The sequence below is a fragment of the Mauremys mutica genome, chromosome 13, assembly GCF_020497125.1.
Source record: "Mauremys mutica isolate MM-2020 ecotype Southern chromosome 13, ASM2049712v1, whole genome shotgun sequence".
NCBI lineage: Eukaryota > Metazoa > Chordata > Testudines > Geoemydidae > Mauremys > Mauremys mutica.
In genome coordinates, this window is record NC_059084.1 from 10,456,710 (window position 1) to 10,476,871 (window position 20,162).

At 45.1% G+C, this 20,162-nt stretch overlaps 1 protein-coding gene across 5 annotated transcripts in view; it reads left to right on the forward strand.

Moving 5' to 3' along the window:
• PRELID3B (PRELI domain containing 3B) overlaps positions 1–20,162 on the forward strand; it is a 27,916-nt gene continuing 7,754 nt past the window's right edge. For 2 of the 5 annotated variants that reach the window (XM_044985293.1, XM_044985294.1), the window contains exons 1-6: positions 67–268; positions 1,422–1,590; positions 3,070–3,159; positions 3,965–4,035; positions 5,078–5,180; positions 8,085–8,206. In XM_044985293.1, the coding sequence (XP_044841228.1) occupies positions 237–268; positions 1,422–1,590; positions 3,070–3,159; positions 3,965–4,035; positions 5,078–5,180; positions 8,085–8,204 (585 nt within the window). In that variant the 5' untranslated portion in view covers positions 67–236 and the 3' untranslated portion in view covers positions 8,205–8,206. Of the gene's footprint in view, positions 20–66; positions 269–612; positions 745–1,421; positions 1,591–3,069; positions 3,160–3,964; positions 4,036–5,077; positions 5,181–8,084; positions 8,207–8,352; positions 10,667–20,162 lie in introns of those variants that run through there. The other 3 variants (XM_044985296.1, XM_044985292.1, XM_044985295.1) reach the window with 3 other exon arrangements.

Consider the following 20,162-nt stretch of genomic DNA (forward strand, 5'->3'; position numbering starts at 1 on the left):
GTCACACCGACGCAAGAGCGTAAGATTGGAGACGGGAGTATCCCCCCTCCCCCACCCCCACCCCCACCCCCACCCCCGCCCCGTCTCCCACCAGGGCCTAACGCTCCTCTCCTCACGGCGCAGGCGCCGCCGCCGGCTCTGGCTTCCATTCCATTCGCTGGGGCGCCGCGTGAGGGGGAGACGCGCGGCCGCAGCACCGCCCGCCCGCCTGCCCCGGGCCGGTCACCGCCGGCACCATGAAGATCTGGACCTCGGAGCATGTCTTCGAGTAAGGGCTGGGCGAGGGGGGGGGGGCGCGCGCGCGCTGTGCGGGGGGTGAGCGACCCCGGTGGGGCCCGCGCCCGCGTGGAGAGGCTCGTTCCCCAGCCGGGGCGGTGTGAAGGGGGGGCCCTGCCGGCACAGCAGCTGCCGCTCTGTGGAGGCAAAGCCCCTGCCTAGGGGGCTCCCTCAGCGCCGCGGCCCGGAGACCCAGGGCCGCGCTTGTCCGAGCAGCGCTAGCAGCCCGTGGCGGGGGATCTGCGAGGGCCGGGGGGGGAGAAGGTTCTTGCCAAAGGGGCCCGTAGCTAATTGTGGGTGCGGGGCGTAGGAGGCGGGCGAGGGGGAAGGGACGCGCCTCGAGCCCCGCGGAGCTGCAGAAGAGCTCTGGAGCTCGCAAGCTTGTCCCTTCCGCCAGCAGCCGTCGGTCCAGTGAAAGATCACCTGGCCCGCTTTGTCCGCCTCGGGATGTGTTTAGGCGCAGGGCAGGTGTGTCTGGCAAGCTCTGTAGAGTCACGGGAAGAACATTTCTCCCCCCGCCCCTCGGAGTTAGTAAAGTCTCAGTGCAAACTCCTTGAAACTTTCTCTACGGTTTGGGACGTCGGTGAAATTATCATGGTCTTACATAGCTGTTAATTCGGGTGGGGCAGTGGTTCTCAAACTCCATTGCCCTGCGACCCCCTTCTGACAACAAAAATTGCTACAGGACCCCAGGCGGGGGGACCGAAGCCTGAGTCTGCCTTAGTCCCACTGCCCCGGGTGGAGTGGGGGCGCAAAGCCTGAGCCTCACCATCCCAGGCGAGGAAGGGATCAAAACCCGTGCCCAAGGGCTTCATCTCCAGCCAGGGGGTCTGTAACCCGTGCTCCGCTGCCTAGGGTTGTGGGGCTCAGGCTTCCCCAAGTCCTAGCAAGTCTAAGCCAGCCCTGGTGGGACCCACAGTTTGAGAACTGCTGTGTTACAGTAAAGCCAATAATTAAGAAATCTGCAATACTCTGGTATTTCACAAATAATTGTTTGGTTTGTTTATGTATTGTTTCAACTGAATGTTTTGTAACTGTATTTTTAAAGCAAACTGTAAACTGCATCTTTTTCATTATGTAATAGAAAGTATGACAAACTAATGTAAGTAATTTATAAATGTGATAATTTTGATTTATTTTGTCAGCCACCCCTGGGAAACAGTTACAACAGCTGCTATGCAGAAATACCCAAATCCCATGAACCCTAGTGTGATTGGAGTTGATGTACTAGACAGACACGTAGACCCCAGTGGAAAGTTGCATAGCCATAGACTGCTCAGTACAGAATGGGGGATGCCATCTATCGTAAAATCAGTAAGTACATTATTAGAAGACGAGAGGGAGAGTACGTATGAGTTATCTCATTTTTATAAATAATCAAAACAGTATATAATTTACAATCCAGCTCTTCTTGGGACAACACAGGGCTTGGGGGATCATACGTACTGCACCATTCCTTGGTGCCATCCCATGTCCCTATCTCCTTTACAATTATTTATGTCCCTGTGGCACTAGGAGGGAGCTGTAACTTTACCCACCCTCAAGCACAGAAGCTGCTCTTGTATCTAATTCTTGCTTTGTGTAGGCAGGTGGGGGTAAAGCCCAATATGACCTTTCATGTCTTGTCTTGCAGCAACAACTCTTGTATCTTATTGCTTGGTTACTTGAAAAGCAGCAGCAGTAATCTGGTTAACAGCTGTTCTCTTAAGGTGTCCTGTTCCTAAAAATGGCAAATTTGTATTGGATTGTCAGGTACACTGACATTCTTCTGTTTGATCCTTGAGGAAGTTTTGTAGTATACTTTGGTCCTGAAAGGTACATAAATCATTCCCAATGTATTAACATGGCTTTCCTCATGATAAGAGTTTCTTTATTAGCTTGGTGGAAGAACCACATGCTTCCTTATTTATTATCAGTTTTAAATACCCCATAAATTAAGATCAGATCCCATTGTTGCACTTTACATAAACATTGTCAAAGACTGTTCTTGCCTCGAATTCAGTCTGACTAGACAAGACAGACAAATTTTGGGAGTAAGGGAGTAGTAGTATTTCCTTTTAATAGCTAGTGCTCCTATTTTAATGTTCTGGAAGAATAAGGTTGGACTTGGGAAACCATGCCACTTATTTCTCATCTAGTTGAAAGAATATCATTCTTCTGATTTTTTTGTGATGTTACTTTTAAATGATTAACAGAATTCTGTTTTGTAAGTAGTAGATAATATAGTTTAGACTATTGCATACTTTTTCAAAGTTTAAAAGGATGTTAACTTAAATAACATTTCAGTATAAACTGTTTTACCTGCAGTTGTTAAAAGTAACACAGTTGCTATAACTGAAAAGAATTATAGAAAAATTATTTTATTTTTCCCTGCACATTTGACAACTGTCTATGGACAAATTCACCCTTTCCCCTGTATAATGATTCTGCAGCTTTTTTGCAGCATAATGAGCGAGAATATTTTTCTAATAGGAGCATGTGGTTTTAAAACTGTCAGAGGGAAGAACAGTGGAACTTCTAGCTTTTTTTTAAATTGATGGATTTCAAACTGATGGTGGTGTTTTAAAGAAATTGAATTAAATTATACCTATTATTTTAAGCAGGAAATAAATACCAACTTTGTCATTTTAAGGCTAGTTGCATTTCTTACTCTTTATTCAGTATAGTAATGTTTACTTTGATATTCCATAGTATGTTGAAATGAAAGGAAAAAAGTAAATACAAATCTTTAACCTTTTCAGAATAGTTACTGCAGTGTGTTTGCATGTATAATCTTGGGTGTCTTTCTTGTAGCTCATCGGTGCTTGCAGAACAAAGACATATGTTCAGGAACACTCTGTAGTTGACCCTGTGGAAAAAACAATGGAACTTAAGTCAAGTAATGTAAGTATTGTAATTTCTTTAATCAATAATACTAGAAAGTCACTAGTTGACTAACATGTTTAAATTGTATAAACAGTTTGAAAGAGAAAATTTTATCTTGAAAATAGCATACCTCGTATTCTCAACCTCCTATAGCCCATTATAGTAAAGGAACTTTTTTGCCAGCTTTGTTATGAAACACCTGTACTAGAAATGATTAGTGATTAGCATATACAAAGCATCCCACCTTGTTTCAAAAATTCTTTTGTCGTATTGCTGCTACCTTAATGTGTAGTACTTTGCTCAGTTCTGTATATTGTTTGTACATGGTTGTTAAAATCCTTTTGTGATCTTAATATATAGAGATATACCTATCTCATAGAGCTGGAAGAGACCCTGAAAGGTCATTGAGTCCAGCCCCCTGCCTTCACTAGCAGAAGCAAGTACTGATTTTGCCCCCGATTCCTAAGTGGCCCCCTCAAGGATTGAACTCATAACCCTGGATTTAGCAGGCCAATATTCAAACCCCTGAGCTATCCCCCCTGACAGTCCTTGACAGTTTATGCTGAAGGACATAAAAGGAAAAGTAGTTTAGCAAGCTTGAACTTTAGGATTTATTTCTTTTGTGTATGTTTATACCAGTTTCATTAAATAGTATTTCAGCTGTAATTTTAGAATAATAAATTTGAATATCACATTGAAGGATGGTGTTTAAAATCAGATATTTGAGTGTTAAGGTCTTAGGTTGTTCTAGTTGTATTATTGCATCTTCTTAATGAAGTTTTTTTATTTATGTGATAAGAATCTAACTCATTTTATTCCATAGATTTCATTTACAAATCTAGTATCAGTAGATGAGAGGCTTATCTATAAACCACATCCTCAAGAGCCAGAAAAGTAAGCACATGTATATTTGTCTTCAAGATTGCACCTTAGAAGAGTAAAATAAATTTACATTATCCTTAATGGCATTGCTGCCGCAAATCCTCACTGTGAGATTGCATGCCCTTCCATAGGACAGTGGAGTCCATTTCAAAGCAGCTGTTCAGGGAGTGAGCATATGCCCCTCTGTTTCAGCATTTTAAAATGAAGGGTATAAAAATCCCTGGTCTCCCAACTGTCTCTCATTTCCAGAGTCCTGTGTTTTTTACAAATATGAAATAAAATGAAAAACAACATATAAAGCAAAAAACTCACCCTGCAGCTATGGTTTCTGTCCCATGGGGCTGAGCCCAGCTTCTTGCTCTGGGGTGTTGCGACTTGGTGCATGGTTTCTCAGTGCCATTTCAGGTTTGGCCCCGCCACCCCTCTGTCATCATGATGCCAGGTGAGTGCAGGACAGGCTTGCTCTGTGACCTCCCTCGGCAAGACCCATGACCCCTCCCCCCCGTTGATAAAATGGATAAAATTAAATAACACAAAATTGCAGGAAAATAAAATGAAAAATTGTTTAATAAAATGAAAGGAATTTCATGGGTCTCTAATCATTTTTTTTTTTTTTCCCATTAACCTGAGTGCTGCTAGTTAGTCTCTCTCAGTGGGAATATGTCCTGGCAGTGTCATAAGGGAGAAAGGTGACTTTTGTTCTTTGAATGTAGTCCCTCTGCAGATCCATGTTGACCCTCCCTTTTACCCTTTACTATGGAGAATTTAGGATTCAAGAAGAAGTAAGGGACATTTGTGGGTGGGTAGGGATTACTGTATCTTATTTCTGGAATGCTGGAACAGAGAATCATGCACACCCAGCCTAACAGCAACATATCCCATTTCATGTGTACATGCTTTTCTGTTCCAGCTTTCCAGAAGCAAGAGAGAGAAACAATTTTGCCAGGTAGATCTGTGGAAGAAGGGCATTTGGAGGGTGGGGTGAGGAGCTATTTTTATAAAGAATATTTGTTTTTATAATGTGAAAAAATAAAGTGAACTTTTTTTTACTCAGAACCATTTTGACTCAAGAAGCAATAATCTCTGTGAAAGGTGTCAGTGTCAGCAGTTATCTAGAAGGATTAATGGAAAACACTATCTCTTCCAATGCGAATAAAGTAAGTATGACTCCTACATATATATTCTTTATGACTTCTGGCTTCCTGATTTGTGGAGTTAAAAAAAAATAAAATAAAGCTAAGGTTTTTTTTTTTTACATTGTTCATATTGCATTTAGTTTACTTTTGAAAAAGATATGGCAGGGCTTCTCAAAAGGGATCGTAGGGTGAATCATTTCTTAAAATACAGATCCTGTGATAGGCATCGCCACGCTCAACCTCTCAATCCTGATTCTGCACCTTCCCTAGCGTAACAATAGCACTTTGTTAATATTGTCCTAACATTTAAAATGACAAAATAAAAATAAGCACGTTTTAGCATGATGGGTGTGGCTGCTTGATCACATCTCTCTGAATCTTTTGGGTTTTTTCTCCTCGTTGACTGTATATTTATTAGTACCAAGTATCCCTGTGCTGTCTGGGCTAGCATCTCCAGGTCACTTTGAACTTTGGTTCTGTTCTATATGTTTACTATTCCTCCAGTTCAAGTGCCATCCAAAATTTTACATCCGGCAGATGTGAAGCAGATGCAAAAAGTTGCTTCTTTTTACTGTAACTGGTCAGCTAGCCTCTGGAAATCCAAACAGGTCCTGGACTGCACTACAGCAGTTGGGAAGCATAGGCTTGACAGAAGCAACTTTGCAATCACAATTTAAGCACTGCTAAACTAAAGAAAATCTTTTTTTAGAAAAAAAAAAACTGCACTTATTTCCTTGATACATTGATTGTTCGCTTTATTTGTTGAAACAGTGTGTGTTGAGGTCTCATTTAATTTACATCTTCAGTTTTATAAAAACTAAATTCATCAACTTTTGGTTTGCTAAAACTTAATTTATTAGTTACATGCATGATCTTCGTCACCCCTACCTTTTGATATTGTCATAGAATACAGAACTTTGGGACAGACAAAATGAAAAGGCAGTAAATATAAACCTAATTAAAGAAAATACTACTTCACATAGTATTCACCTCAGTACAAAGATGCTCTGCACATTGTTTCATGTGACAATTTAGGTATAAAGAACAGGAGTACTTGTGGTACTTTATGCTCAAATAAATGTGTTAGTCTCTAAGGTGCCACAAGTACTCCTGTTCTTTTTTGCGGATACAGACTAACATGGCTGCTACTCTGAAACTTAGGTATAGTTTAAGTCTTTTAAAATGGGGAATAAGAGACATGTAAGGCTTTGTGTGGGCCTCCTGCATGGGGATACATTTCAGCCATAGAATATAATCCATTGTATTTGCTGGTGCCAGAGACAAGAAGACAAAACTGGATAGTTTTATTTCCTTTTAGAACAATTTTATCTATGGCCCCTCTAATATTTCTCTCTTATAGTTTTTATAATAGTGCCCATCATTTTAGTTATGAGTGTCTCCCAAAGAATTTGAAATCAAATCTGTGAACAGCTAGAGACCTAATTTTCCTCCTTGCCTTCCCATCTGTCAGTCACGTGAATTTTTTTAAACTGTTTTTATGTGAATGTTCTCTTTTCTCAGTGTTGTACTATTCATTTTCTGATTTTCCTCTTCCTTTTTTCTATACCTTTTTTCTTTGTCTTCTTTCTTGTGGTTTTTACTGCAGCTGTAGGAGAGAGAAACGGAAGTGAGTTTTCACTTGATTCTGAAGACTGTAATATTTGTGATAATTTTAATCTCTGGTGGAGTAAACTCTGAAGCCTTGGTCCTGTTCTTGAGAATGCCCTGTTTCCTCTTTCTCAGTAGCTTCATCCTTGATGTTGACAGCATCATAGTTTCTAAGGACTGTCATTGTACAGAGAATTTGTTTATAAAAAAACAAAAAAACAAAAAAAAACCAACCTCGGGCCAGTATCATGGAATGCCTTAATTTAGGATTGCAACTTTTGAACTCAACACATTACTCTGTTAAGAGCCAGTGTAGTGAGAAGTCCATGTATATTAACATATGGAAATACACAGGCAAGACGCCCAAGGACTCTCCCTTGTATTTGCACTTTGCAGTAACCATACAATTATGATTAGCGCACAAGTGTTTGTAAATCCCAGATTCAACTGATTTAAAGGCACTTGACTTTTTTTCTTCAAGTCCACTACAGGACTGATTTTTTTTAATTTAAACTCATAATTTACAAGCAAATCAGTTAGATTTTCAGAAAATGTATTCTGTGCTGAAAGAAAATGCTATACCTTATCTTCATACGTAACAAAGTGATTCAGTCCCTCTTGCATGTAAAACTCAACTCAGTCTTACCTATGGAACTTCAGTCAACTTCAGTATTGTTGGGGGGTGCTTGTGACTAGGTATATAGTACAATGCAGTTATTCTGACCTGGAGCTTCCAAAGACCTGGCCAAAACCAGTTGGGGCTTTTCTGTAAGATGTGGTGCATTCTTTTAACCAGTTTTGGCTATCATTAGTGTCAGCTGTTTGAGATTCCAGCAACAGTTAGGTGTCCAAAAGGATTCCAGGGGTGTGTGAAGCTATAGCTTGTGTATTATAAAATTGTGTGTGTGTATGTTAAGCAAAAAGTCACATTGTGTACCTTGTATACATTTTGTCAAGACCTAATTACATTTTTGTTTTCTGCCTGTCAGTGAATAATAGCAGAAATTAATTTTAGATTTCAAATCCAGAGTATAAAGAGAAAAATGTTTAACATCACCTAGGCTCAAATAAAATTAATTCGCCATGGTCTTTCATAGCTGAGCCCTATAAAGGTTTTAAAGGGAAGTCTGGGACTTGGGAGAAAGATCTTCTGGTTTGCATGAATAGTGGAGGTATATCTGTGCTCACTCTTGGCTCCCCTGTTTCAACTGTTTTGTTCTAACTAGTCTTCAAGAAAATATGATGCCTTGGCCATTTACTTACAGACCTTTCCTTTCTTCATAAATATGTGAATAAGTGTTGTTTTTTTAATTGCAGGGCCGTGAAGCATTGGAATGGGTAATTAGTAAATTGAATGCTGAAATTGAGGAGTTCACAGCTTCAGCAAGAGGAAGCATGAGGACTTCTATGGCAGCGGCAGCATTTGTAGAGAAATAATAGTGAATACAGCTATATCAGTTAATAGGTCTAAGTGAAATAAGCAAACTAAAACTTCTCTCCAAGTTGAAATATATTTATTCTTATATTTGTTATTTAAAGGTATATTTGTATATTAGGTAGTTTTTAAATTAAAACTTGGAGAGAAGTTACAAATTCTTGTGACTGAAGGTTATGTGCTGGGGCATCACTAACATGTTAGTTCCATTGGACTGAACGTTCAAATGAAATAACCAACTAACATTCAGAGCTAATTCCTGTATTGAATGAACACTTATATAAAACAGTTTTTATCCTAGGTAAGGTTGCAGACGTTGCAGGAGATTGACATGTTAGTGAATCTTACTTGGGTGGAATTTAGTGGTTTGATTCATGAACTCTACCTCTTTTGGGACCAAGCACATAATTAAGCAAAATAGCTTGTTCTAGCAAAGTTGGTGTTATGTTTGTCTTGGGCAGTTGAATGATATAACTTGATTTAAATGGAAGTTTTATTACTTGAAGTCTGAAGTATAAATGAATGTTTGTATAAAAATACTTGTTTTGAAAAACTGCTCTTAAAAAGTTATTGGATAGCTGAGCTAAAACGGTACTTTTAAAGTTAACTATATCCATCAAACAGCATCTTAAAACTCACAATAAAAGTCACTGAATAGTTTTGAATAGTGTACTTACCTGCTGAGGCCCAAGTTTTGTCCTTAAATATGAAGTTGAGTGTTACATGCCAATAACTGACGGAAGAATTTAGCCCTATGTGCTTGCTTATTTTTCGTCCACTATCACAATACTAAGGAAAACAACCTCTATGTAGAAGGGTACTGTAACCACATGTGCATTTTAACATGTAATTTTGTATTAAAGCTTCATAGAAAAGTAGAAATGTATTTTGAAATTCAGAAGAAAAACTTCCTTGATGTTATTAGAGGAACTTTATAGAATTGTAGAAGTGAGACTGAGATACTTCCTCATATGTTTACAGGAGTTGTTACATTGCTAAATATGTTTAAAATGTTGCCTAATCATGCTTCAAAAATACTCATTAAGCATGGCATCACAGACTATTTGGGTGTCCTTTAATTTAAACACAGTATTTTGCATTTAATTTTCTATGTAATGCTTTGTGTGCCTCCTTTATATCTTATTGAAATAATTGTCTGCTTACAAACAAGGCTTTTAAATGAAAGACAGGAATCAGAATTTAGAAGAGGGTTCGATAATCTTGTCTCTTGGTACTGGCCACAGATTCTTGGTGCTGTCTCATTCTTGAGTTCCCACAGCTTATCGCTAAGGGTCAGATTTTTGCCAACTGTTCTGAAGTCAAGTACCATATTACTTTGCAGATAATTCCATTGGAATCAGTGAATCAATCTCATAAAATAAGGTCTTGTCTACACTGGCTTGCCTACATGGTTTGTGTAGTCATGGCACAGCTAAAAAACCCACCTCCGTGAGAGGCGTAGCTACCAGCACTAGGAGCATGGCTACCAGCGCTGGTGCACTGTCTATTCTGGCACGTTACAGTGCTGAAACTTGCAGTGCTCAGTTGTGGTTTTTTTCACACCCCTGAGCGAGAAAGTTGCAGGACTGTAAAGTGCCAGTGTAGACAAGTCCTAAGGCACCCTTCAGTGGGAGGGAAAAGTGCAAAATGTAGCATTAAAGAAACAGCACTGATGATTTACTGGTCGGAAATCCTGACTTCTGGTGCCATAAGGGTCCATTTGGCATTTCAGACCAAATCCTAATCATATGTTGTTTTGTGTCATTTTTCAGAATATAAGATGTCACCTGTTTAGTATTTTCTATTATATGCCATTTTTCTGTGATACTAAAGTTGCATATTGAATATTGTGTTTTAAAGTGACACAAAACTAGATCTTTTTTTAGTTTAACAGTGCTCAATATAGTGGGAACACAAACTTCAATCAGATTTTATATAGAAGAAAGATTGTGTGTGTGTATATAATGCAACAAAAGAAAATGTACCTATTTAATATTTTTTTCTACTTAAAACCTATGAAGTTTTAATTTGAGACTTCGTTAGTACATTTGTAAAAGCAACTCAAATCCATTAGGGTTTGTGGATTTTTTTTACACATGGAGATTGTTCGTACAACTGAAATTATATTTCAACTAAAGATTAGTAAATGTTGCTACTTGATCAAATTTCTGTAGTAATAATGTATCTTGTGATAAAGTTGCAATGCTCAAATTAGTGATTAGAAACTTTTTAAATTTGTACCTTTTCTCTTAAACCTAGCTTAATTCTGTGCATTTTAAACTCAATGTAAATTTTCCTCATTTTGCCACACTGTGGACCAACTAACTTGAACTGGCAATATTTAGTAGGCATTTGAAGGATTTTGATTTGTTTCATATTTATTCAGGCTTTTGGGCTCTTCCTGAGCAGGGTAGTGCTTTTGTGTGTAAATTTTTTATTTTAAATAAAATTGTTGCTGAGTGTTGGCTAGTTTGTAAGAAATCAATCAGGTCATAAGACCTTATATGCCTGTTAGAGTAGCAGTCAGTTTGAAGGCTACTGATTCTTTTCTTCACTGTTCTGTAGCGGAGGGAGAGCACTGAATGCAGGGGAAGAGACACTCTGCTTTTTAATTTACTTATTAAATAGCATATCCCCAAATTTACAGAGGCACTAATAAGTTAAGCACAAACAGTTCCTATAACCTTTCTGTACTGCCAAGTATCTTTTCTGTAAGACCACCATGCATTAACCTGCAGCCCAGTTCCAAGTCCATTGGAGTCAGTGCATGTTTCTTAGCAATATCTGCTCACCTTTCTTGGGGTTAACAGAGGGAACTGAAGTCATAGGGGCAGTGCAGCCCTTTCTGCTCTGAGCTTGTTGTGACCTCCAACAAGAACTACTTTCCCAAAATTTCCCAAAGCTCCGTGGCACTGGGGGTAACATCCTGCAAGTGTGACTATGGAGAGGCAACACTATGAACCACAATTACCATAATAATCTCGTTCTTTTTTTATACCTGCTTGCTTTCTCTATCACCATGGCATTAAACCCTTGGGTTATAGAAAGCTGGCCTGGGACCCAGTTTCTTAGTTCCTAACCAGTCTAGGAACATGTTTTTAAAAAATGTTTTAACTAGTAGGCTGGCCAGACTTAGAAATGGGTTTAGGTGAAACCATTTTTAACTGCTTTGAGAGGTTGGCTTATTCACATGGTGAGATTATTCATGGGAGAGGGAGCAAGGAAGGAGGTTGGTAGACTTTTCGCCATTTTCAGTGGTTTGCTTTGGATCTAATAGGCCCATTTATCTCCTGTGTTCAAGCTGTTTTTGTGCCACGCCAACTGCAAAGTAGTCCTAAATAGTTTACCCAGCTAATGGATGATTTCCTTTGCTTACGAGAAGTTCTGGTTGGTGCAGAGTCTCCAGAGTGGCTTCCGAGCCACTTCCATCCAGCTCCCAATGTAGAGAGTAGCCAGGGCACCCTATATCTAGCTGACCCACAGCTATTTGAATAGCCTCGGGGGGATGCCAGCAGCGATCTTAATTTACAGCAACTCTGAAGCAGGTTTATGCTGGATACTGTGACTGGCACACAAATGACTTTAGGCACAAAAGTGACTTAAAGCCACTAGGCTGACTAGGGTTTGCTGTGAGGATAGTGAGGAGGATCTGGTCCAGAGTTAAAAATTCCTAATTTGAACCAGGAAATCAGGTATCCTTAATAAAGAGCCATATCGTGCTATCAGTTTTTAAGCAGATCACCATTATTGAGTTCAGTAGGAGTTCTGCTTCAAAGTTGCTGCATTATAGATTCAGAGTAAATTTTTAATGTAGGAGTTGCGAGATCCTAGGGATGTAGTAGTCAAATTTATCATCCTAGATAGGCCCCAAATCACTTTTCTCCTACTCAAAACTATACACTACAAGTCTACACTGTTACAAGGGAATAATAGTTTAATAGCAATATTGTGTGTATACAACAAGCAAAAATATATTGAGTCACTCAAAGCCTGCCAGACAACTGTACACTGGCTGTGTGAGTTTTATAGACAGGCCCTCAGAAAGCAGCCAGAAAGAAATTAAGATAGGCCAGAGCCCATTCTGCTCATTGTTGGTTCCTCAGTGTTGTGTGCTCACTGTGTGCTATGCAAGTACATAACCAAGCCTAGCATATTATTATCACCACTTTATATTTGTCTTCTCGGTTATTTTGGATGCAATACTGTCAGATTTTTCCTGGTCTGTTTCCACAGCATACCTTCTAGCACAGGGGTTCTCCAACTAGAGGTTGGGACCCTCTGGGGTCATGAGTTGTCAGCCTCCACCCCAAACCCCGCTTTACCTCCAGCATTTATAATAGTGTTAAATATATAAAAATGTGTTTTTAATTTATAAGGGGGGGTCGCACTCAGAGGCTTGCTATGAAGGGTGACCAGTAAAAAAGTTTGAGAACCACTGCGGCCTGTACTGAGGATTCCTGTTTAGAGAGACCCAATAGAGTTCTAGAGGATTCTTTAATGTGAGTGAAGCCCACTAGTGCTGCTGTAGTTATTCTTATTTGAAATTTACATTTTAAATTACATTTGGGACTATGATACGTTGGCCAATTTAATCTCAGGTCCTACAGAAACTTACTATCTAGGTTGTTACCCCACTGCTGCTATTTTCAACAGAATTTATAATCTGTTCAATTAGTTTTAGTCCCCAAGAATACCTTTGACTGCTCATACTAGCTAATCAAGGATTTTGCCTTTTAAAATCTTGCTCCTACTGTATGGCTGAAGGCTGCATTGTGTATTAAAAAAATTAATAAAAGAGCAAAATGGTATTTTTCTTTGGGTTTAGTGGGATAGTTCATCTGGTGTTTTGGGTTTTTTTTGTTTTAGTAAACAATTTCACTATGGGTGTTGTTTACTCTTCCCCCACTGCATCATTTACAGAGGCTTCAGGGTGGGTATCTAATCCAGGGTTCCAGTGATGGAGTCTGCCCCCCTCAGCTTTTGGGGTTTCCACATAAGGGTGGCTCTAGCAAACCCTCAATTCCTGATTTCAAGGACAGTTAGGTGCCTAAGTACCTTTGTGAATCCCACACTTAAGTGTCTTAGCTGCTTTTGATGAGGCTCTTAAGTCACTTAGGTGCTTTAGAAAATTGTACCCAGTGTTATTTACTATCGTCTGTAAAATGCTTTGACATTTACCGAAAAAAAAATCTTATGTTATATTACAACAGACCGTTAAATATATTTTAACTTAAAAGAACAAGAAAAAGTCATTAAATACATCATTTACAATAGTTATTTGTAACTAGTAAATGTGGACTGAATCTTGACCCGCAATGTCCTTATTATGCCAAACCTAGGACTCTAGACTGAGAATAGTTAGCCAAGCCTGCCAGATTGTGTCTAATTTGCAGAGTGGACAACTGAAAATAAAAATTTCATTGCCAAAGTCATTTTTACTTACAGTCTAAACCAGGAGTTGAATCCAAATGTCCAAAAGTTAAAAAACACCTAATGGGTTCATCCACATCACTAGCTCATCTCCAACATCTAACTCTGTAATAGAAAACAATACAGAACTGCAGCCTTACATTAAAATTGTAGATAATTTCAGAATACAGTATTATGTACTAGTGCTCCATCCTTAGTGCTTCATTGAGGCAGTAAGGGATTTACCAGAAGATTACCTGTATTTTAATCAGCATAGCATGATTTCCAGTAGCTGTTGAACAGATTAGGGTCATCTTCAGGAAGCACAGCAGAGCTTTAACAGCAGAGACCAATCTGGCTCACACTAGGGAAGAAAGGTGACAAATCCACAACTAGAGAAGGTATGAAGTATTATTAAAGCTCTCTGTATGTTCTGTGCAGTAATGGCTATGCTTCCATGTTTCTCCAATGTGTGTCATTTCACAGGAAAAGCAGAGTAGCTTTGCCACTCTAAACAAATGCAGAAGAGACACAGTGAAGGGACACTGGAATCTGTAGTGTGTTGGAAATCATGTCAATATCGGCTTTTCATTGTGTTGCGATTAGCTTAGTTATAATGATTTGTTTTCTATTGTAATGTGCATGCGTGAAACTTTTTAATCTGAAGAGAGAGTCACAGAATGATGGAGCCTTATTCATTAGATGGGAAAGGATTTCTCAGAGATGTTTCACAATTTTTGTTGTTTCATCAAAGTGTGCAAGGGAAGAAGGAGAGTGAGCATATTTATATGCTCATCATAAACATTACTGAAACCTGTGTGGCAAGAGATTTTCATGTATTTTGCCATCCTGATCCATATACTTTGTACACTTGATAAAATGACAATTATATTGGAGGACCTCTAAAATCACGGCTTTATTAAAAATAAATGTAAAGTTTATTTGGTAACTCAGTATTGTTTAGGCCTTATATTGTTGCATATGTGGATTTTATTTTGTAGAATGAAATATTTTTCATATTGTGCCAAATTCCTGTGGTCCTGAGTTTGTACATGCTACGACTAAACTGTTGACTTCTCTTCACTAAGAAGCAACCTTAGTGGGAGTGATGTTAAATCAGCTATGCGTGTGTCTGCACCTCAGTCAGACGATAATACAGACAAAGTTCAGTTGGGTTCCTAACCACCTGAGAAACTGCAGCCTTGCATCATGAGTGCATGCTTTACATGTCCTGGCCCATTATACTGTGTTTGAACACAACTGTGAGTGAATATATATTTGTAATGATTTTTTTTTAAATACATCTGTTCTTCTTCGAGTGATTGCTCCTATCCATTCCATTGTAGGTGTGCGCGCCGCGCGTGCACGGCTCTTCGGAACATTTTTAGCCTAGCAACTCCGGCGGGCCGGCTGGCGCCCCCTGGAGTGGCGCCGCCATGGCGGCGCATATATACCCCAGCCGGCCCGTCCGCTCCTCAGTTCCTTCTTTCCGCCCGTGACGGCTAGTAGGAACAGTGGAGTGATCTGCTTTCCTCCACAGCTTAGCGTTCTCCGTTAGTTAGTGTATATAGTTATTATAGTTGTTAAGTCTTCTTAATAGTTCTATAGTTAGTGTTACAATAGTAATTAGGGAATTAGAGGGGTTAGCCCTCTTCTTCCGCCCCGGTGCGGGCTTATGCCCGGACCGGCGGGTTTCAAGCCCTGCGCGGCTTGCCAGCGGTCTATGCCGGTGAGTGACCCGCACGACTCCTGCCTCCGCTGTCTTGGAGAGTCGCACCGGTCGGACAAGTGCCCCATCTGCGTCGCTTTCAGGCCTCGCACGAGGAAGGAGCGGGACTCACGCTTAAAACAACTCCTCATGGAGTCGGCACTCCAACCGCCGGCACCGGCACCGACGGCGCCAAAGACTGCCTCAGCTAGCGGCGCGCCAACCGCTCCCAGCCGCCCCGGTACCGATGCACCTCGGCACCCGGCACCGAAGACCCGGCACCGCTCCCCCTCCCCGGGGAAGAAGCGCAAAGTGCCGAAAACGGTCTCTGAGAAGCACAAGAGACCGTTAGCCCAGCCGCCTCCGACTGTAACGGTGCAGGCTGAGGCTGTGCACAAAACGTGCACCGTGCCGTCGACTCCGGCGCCGCAAGGCCCGTCGAGTCCGGCACCGCCCAGCTCCCCGGTACCTACCGAGGAGGAGCTGAGGCTGCCGTCCACGCCCGAGGCGTTCGCGACGGCAAGACACTTGATTGACCTTACCGCTGATGCAAGCGCTCAGCTGCCGTTGCCACCGGTGCGGACTCTCAAATCTATGGGGAAGCCGCTTATGATGCGCCCCCCGTCCCCGGCCGACCGGGCTGATCGCAGCACCGCCGCCAGATCTCGATCCCGGTCTCGGTCACGGCATCGATCTCCGCCGCACCGGGCACGACGATCCACGTCGAGACGACACTCACCGTCCCCTCGCCGGTCGCAGTCCCGGTACCGCTCCCAGTCGCGGTACCGGTCGCACTCCCGACGACGTTCCAAATCCCGGTCGCCCAGTCGCCGGCACCGCACCAGGTCCGGCTCCAGGCACCGCGACAGGCGTCGAGAGTCACGAAGCCGCTCCAGGCGCCGCCGCACGCGGTCCAGATCCGCATCCCGGCACCGTCGGTCGAGCTCCCGGCACCGTCGCTCGCGCTCCCGACGCCGCAGGTCGAGCTCCCGGGGCCGCCGGTCGAGCTCCCGGGCCCGAAGGTCAACCTCCCGAGGCCGAAGGTCGAGCTCCCGGCACCGCCGGTCGACCTCCCAGCACCGAGCCACGCGCAGGTCCCGTTCGCCGGCTACACCACATGACGACCGGCACCGCCCGCCGGCACCGCGGGGGCACTTCACTCTGGCACCGGACGTCCGCCCGGCCACCGCGTCGGCCCCCCCCTGGCCATCAAGAGAGCCCTCAGTCGCGTCCCCTGAGGGCAGCGCCATTGACTTCCGGGCGGGGTCCCTCCCACCAGAGCATGGACCTCAGCAATGGGGATTTTGGGTGCCTTGGGCCGAACACGAACTGGGTCCTCCCCTTCCGCCGCGACAGCCAGGCTCGGTGCGGTCGGTACCGGTAGCCACGGTCAGCAGGCCGCCTCCGTCCCCCACTCCACAGGCTGCCGCCCACGGCACGCACTTGGGCCATGAAACGCGGGCACCTATTCCCGCAGACACTGAGCAGGCACCGGAAGAAGTGCTACCCGGTCCTTCCTCATCCTCCTCCCCCGATGAGGCGGTCGCAGGGGCGGCACCGTCGGAACCTCCGCCGCTTGACATCAAGGCACACCAGGACCTTCTCAGAAGGGTAGCTAAGGCCATCAATCTACCCGTGGAAGAAGTCCAGGAGGTGGATGACCCCATCACAGACGTGGTGGGAGCGGAGGCCCCCGTGAGGGTGGCACTCCCCTTCATCCGGACAATTCAAAAGAACAATGCCGCTATCTGGCAGTCGCCCTCCTCCGTCCCGCCTACGGCACGCGGAGTTGAGAGAAAGTATTCGGTCCCCCCGAGGGGGTACGAATACCTTTATGTTCACCCGGCTCCGGACTCTCTCGTTGTCCATTCTGTCAATGACCGGGAGCGACACGGACAGCCCGCCGCTGCGCCAAAGTCGAAAGAGTCCAAGCGCATGGACTTGTTAGGCCGGAAAATTTACTCAGCGGGCGGACTCCAACTCCGCATCGCCAACCAAATGGCTCTGCTCTCAAGATACACATTCAACATCTTGGGCTGCCTAGAGAAATTTACAGAGCTCACCCCGCAGGATTCCCGCCGAGAATTCTCGGCGCTGCTGGAGGAAGGAAAGCTGGCTTCCCGTACCTTGATTAATGCAGCGGTAGATGCAGCGGACTCGGGTGCCAGGACCATAGCATCGGGGGTAACCATTAGTCGCATTGCATGGCTTCAGTCCTCTACTCTGCCGCCGGAGGTCCAATATACGCTCCAGGACCTTCCTTTTGAGACGCAGGGTCTGTTCTCAGAAAAAACTGATACTCGCATTCAGACCCTAAAGGACGGCAGAGTGGCGATCCGCACATTAGGGATGCACACGCCGGCCACCCAGAGGCGATCCTTCCGGCGTCAACCTTATCGGCCCTATCAGTTTAACAGACCTCGTCCGGCTAACAATCGGCGCTCAGCCCCCTTCCGCCGCAGACCATCGGGCGGGCGGCGTAACCAAGCCCAGGGACCGTCCAAGGCCCCTCAAGGCCCAAAGACGCCCTTTTGATGGGACGCCCGAGGGCCGCCAACCTCTCTCCAATCAGGATCCACCCCTTCTGTTTTCCGATCGCCTTTCCCACTTCCTCCAGGCGTGGTCATCTGTGACATCAGACAGCTGGGTCCTCAGCACTGTCCAATACGGCTACCGCCTACAGTTCATCTCGCCCCCTCCCTCCCACCCTCCCTCCCTGTCCCTCTTCAGGGACCCCTCTCACGAGCAAGTCCTCTTACAGGAGGTCCAGTCTCTGTTGAGCGTGGGTGCCATCGAGGAGGTGCCTCCCAGCAGGCGGGGCAGGGGATTCTATTCCAGATACTTCCTCATCCCCAAGGCGAAAGGAGGCCTTCGTCCCATCTTAGACCTCCGGGAGCTCAACAGATACCTGTGCAAGCTCAAGTTTCGAATGGTAACCTTGGGGTCCATTATCCCTTCCTTGGATCCTGGAGACTGGTTTGCTGCCCTCGACATGAGGGATGCCTACTTTCATGTGGCAATCTACCCCCCCCACAGACGCTTCCTGCGCTTCATGGTAAACGGAGCTCATTACCAGTTCACGGTGCTCCCCTTCGGCCTCTCCACCGCGCCGAGGGTATTCACCAAGTGCATGGCGGTCGTCGCCGCAGCCCTCCGCCGTCATCGCATCCACGTCTACCCATATCTCGACGACTGGCTTATTCGGGGCCGCTACCACGAGCTGGTGGCGCATCAGGTGACCGAGATTCTACATCTGTTCCGGTCTCTCGGCCTGCTGGTCAATACCGAGAAGTCCCTCTTAGTTCCAGCGCAAAGAGTGGAGTTTATAGGAGCGGTCCTCGACTCCAATCTGGCCAGAGCGTGCCTCCCTCGCACTCGGCACGAGACGTTGGCCTCCCTCGTTCGGGCACTGCAGGCCTTTCCGACGACGACGGTACGATCCTGCCTCCGCCTCCTGGGGCACATGGCAGCGGCCACATTTGTAACCGCACACGCCAGGCTGCGACTTCGCCCATTCCAAATGTGGCTGGCGTCGGTGTACCGCCCTCATCGCGATCCCCTAGACATGGTGGTAACGGTGGCAAGGCCCGCTCTCCAGACGCTCACCTGGTGGCTGGACCCGGAAACGGTCTGCGAGGGAGTTCCGTTCCGCCCGCCTCGTCCGTCGATCACCCTGACGACGGACGCCTCGGCACTCGGCTGGGGAGCTCACGTAGGAGACCGTCACACCCAGGGTCTCTGGTCACCCCAGGAGCTCTCCCTCCATATCAACGTCCGGGAGCTGAGAGCCATCCGCTTAGCTTGTCTCGCCTTTCGGGCTCATCTGCAGAACCGCTGCGTAGCGGTCTACACGGACAACACCACAGCCATGTTTTATGTCAACAAACAGGGCGGAGCACGGTCCTCCCCACTTTGCAACGAGGCATTGCTCCTCTGGGACTTCTGTGTAGCCCACTCGATTCGCCTCGAAGCGTTTTTTCTGCCGGGAGCGCAGAACACGTTGGCCGACCGCCTGAGCAGGTCCTTCGCCTCTCACGAGTGGTCCCTTCGCCCAGATGTCGCTTATTCCATCTTCCAGAGGTGGGGCTTTCCTCAGATAGACCTCTTTGCTTCACGGACCAACCGCAAATGCCACAGGTTCTGCTCCTTCCAAGGTCAAGCTCCAGGCTCCCTCTCGGATGCGTTTCTCCTGTCATGGACAGAGCCTCTTCTCTACGCGTTCCCTCCGTTTCCGCTCGTCCACCGAGTGTTGCTCAAGATCCGGAGAGACAGCGCCCGCATCATACTTGTCGCTCCGGCCTGGCCGAGGCAGCACTGGTATACCCTGCTGCTCGAGCTGTCGGTTCGGGAACCCATTCCCCTTCCGCTGTGGCCGGACCTCATAACCCAGGACCTCGGCAGGCTTCGTCACCCGAACCTGCAATCGCTGCATCTTACAGCTTGGTTCCTGAGTGGTTAACCGGCGCAGAGAGAGATTGCTCCGCGGCGGTGCAGCAAGTGCTGCTCGAAAGCAGGAAGCCTTCAACGCGAACTACTTACCTCGCCAAGTGGAAGCGCTTTGCCCTCTGGTGCGACCAGAGAGGTATCAACCCTTTCTCGGCCCCCATCCAGACTGTCCTCGACTACCTTTGGTACCTCAAAGGTCAAGGTCTTGCAATCTCGTCCCTCAGAGTGCACTTGGCAGCGCTGTCAGCATTTCGACCAGCTATAGGAGGTCGTTCTATCTTCTCCAACCCGATGGTATCAAGATTCCTTAAAGGGTTAGACCGTCTCTACCCGCAGGTGCGTCCTCCTGCTCCGACATGGGATCTGAACCTCGTCCTCGCCCAGCTCATGGGCCCAC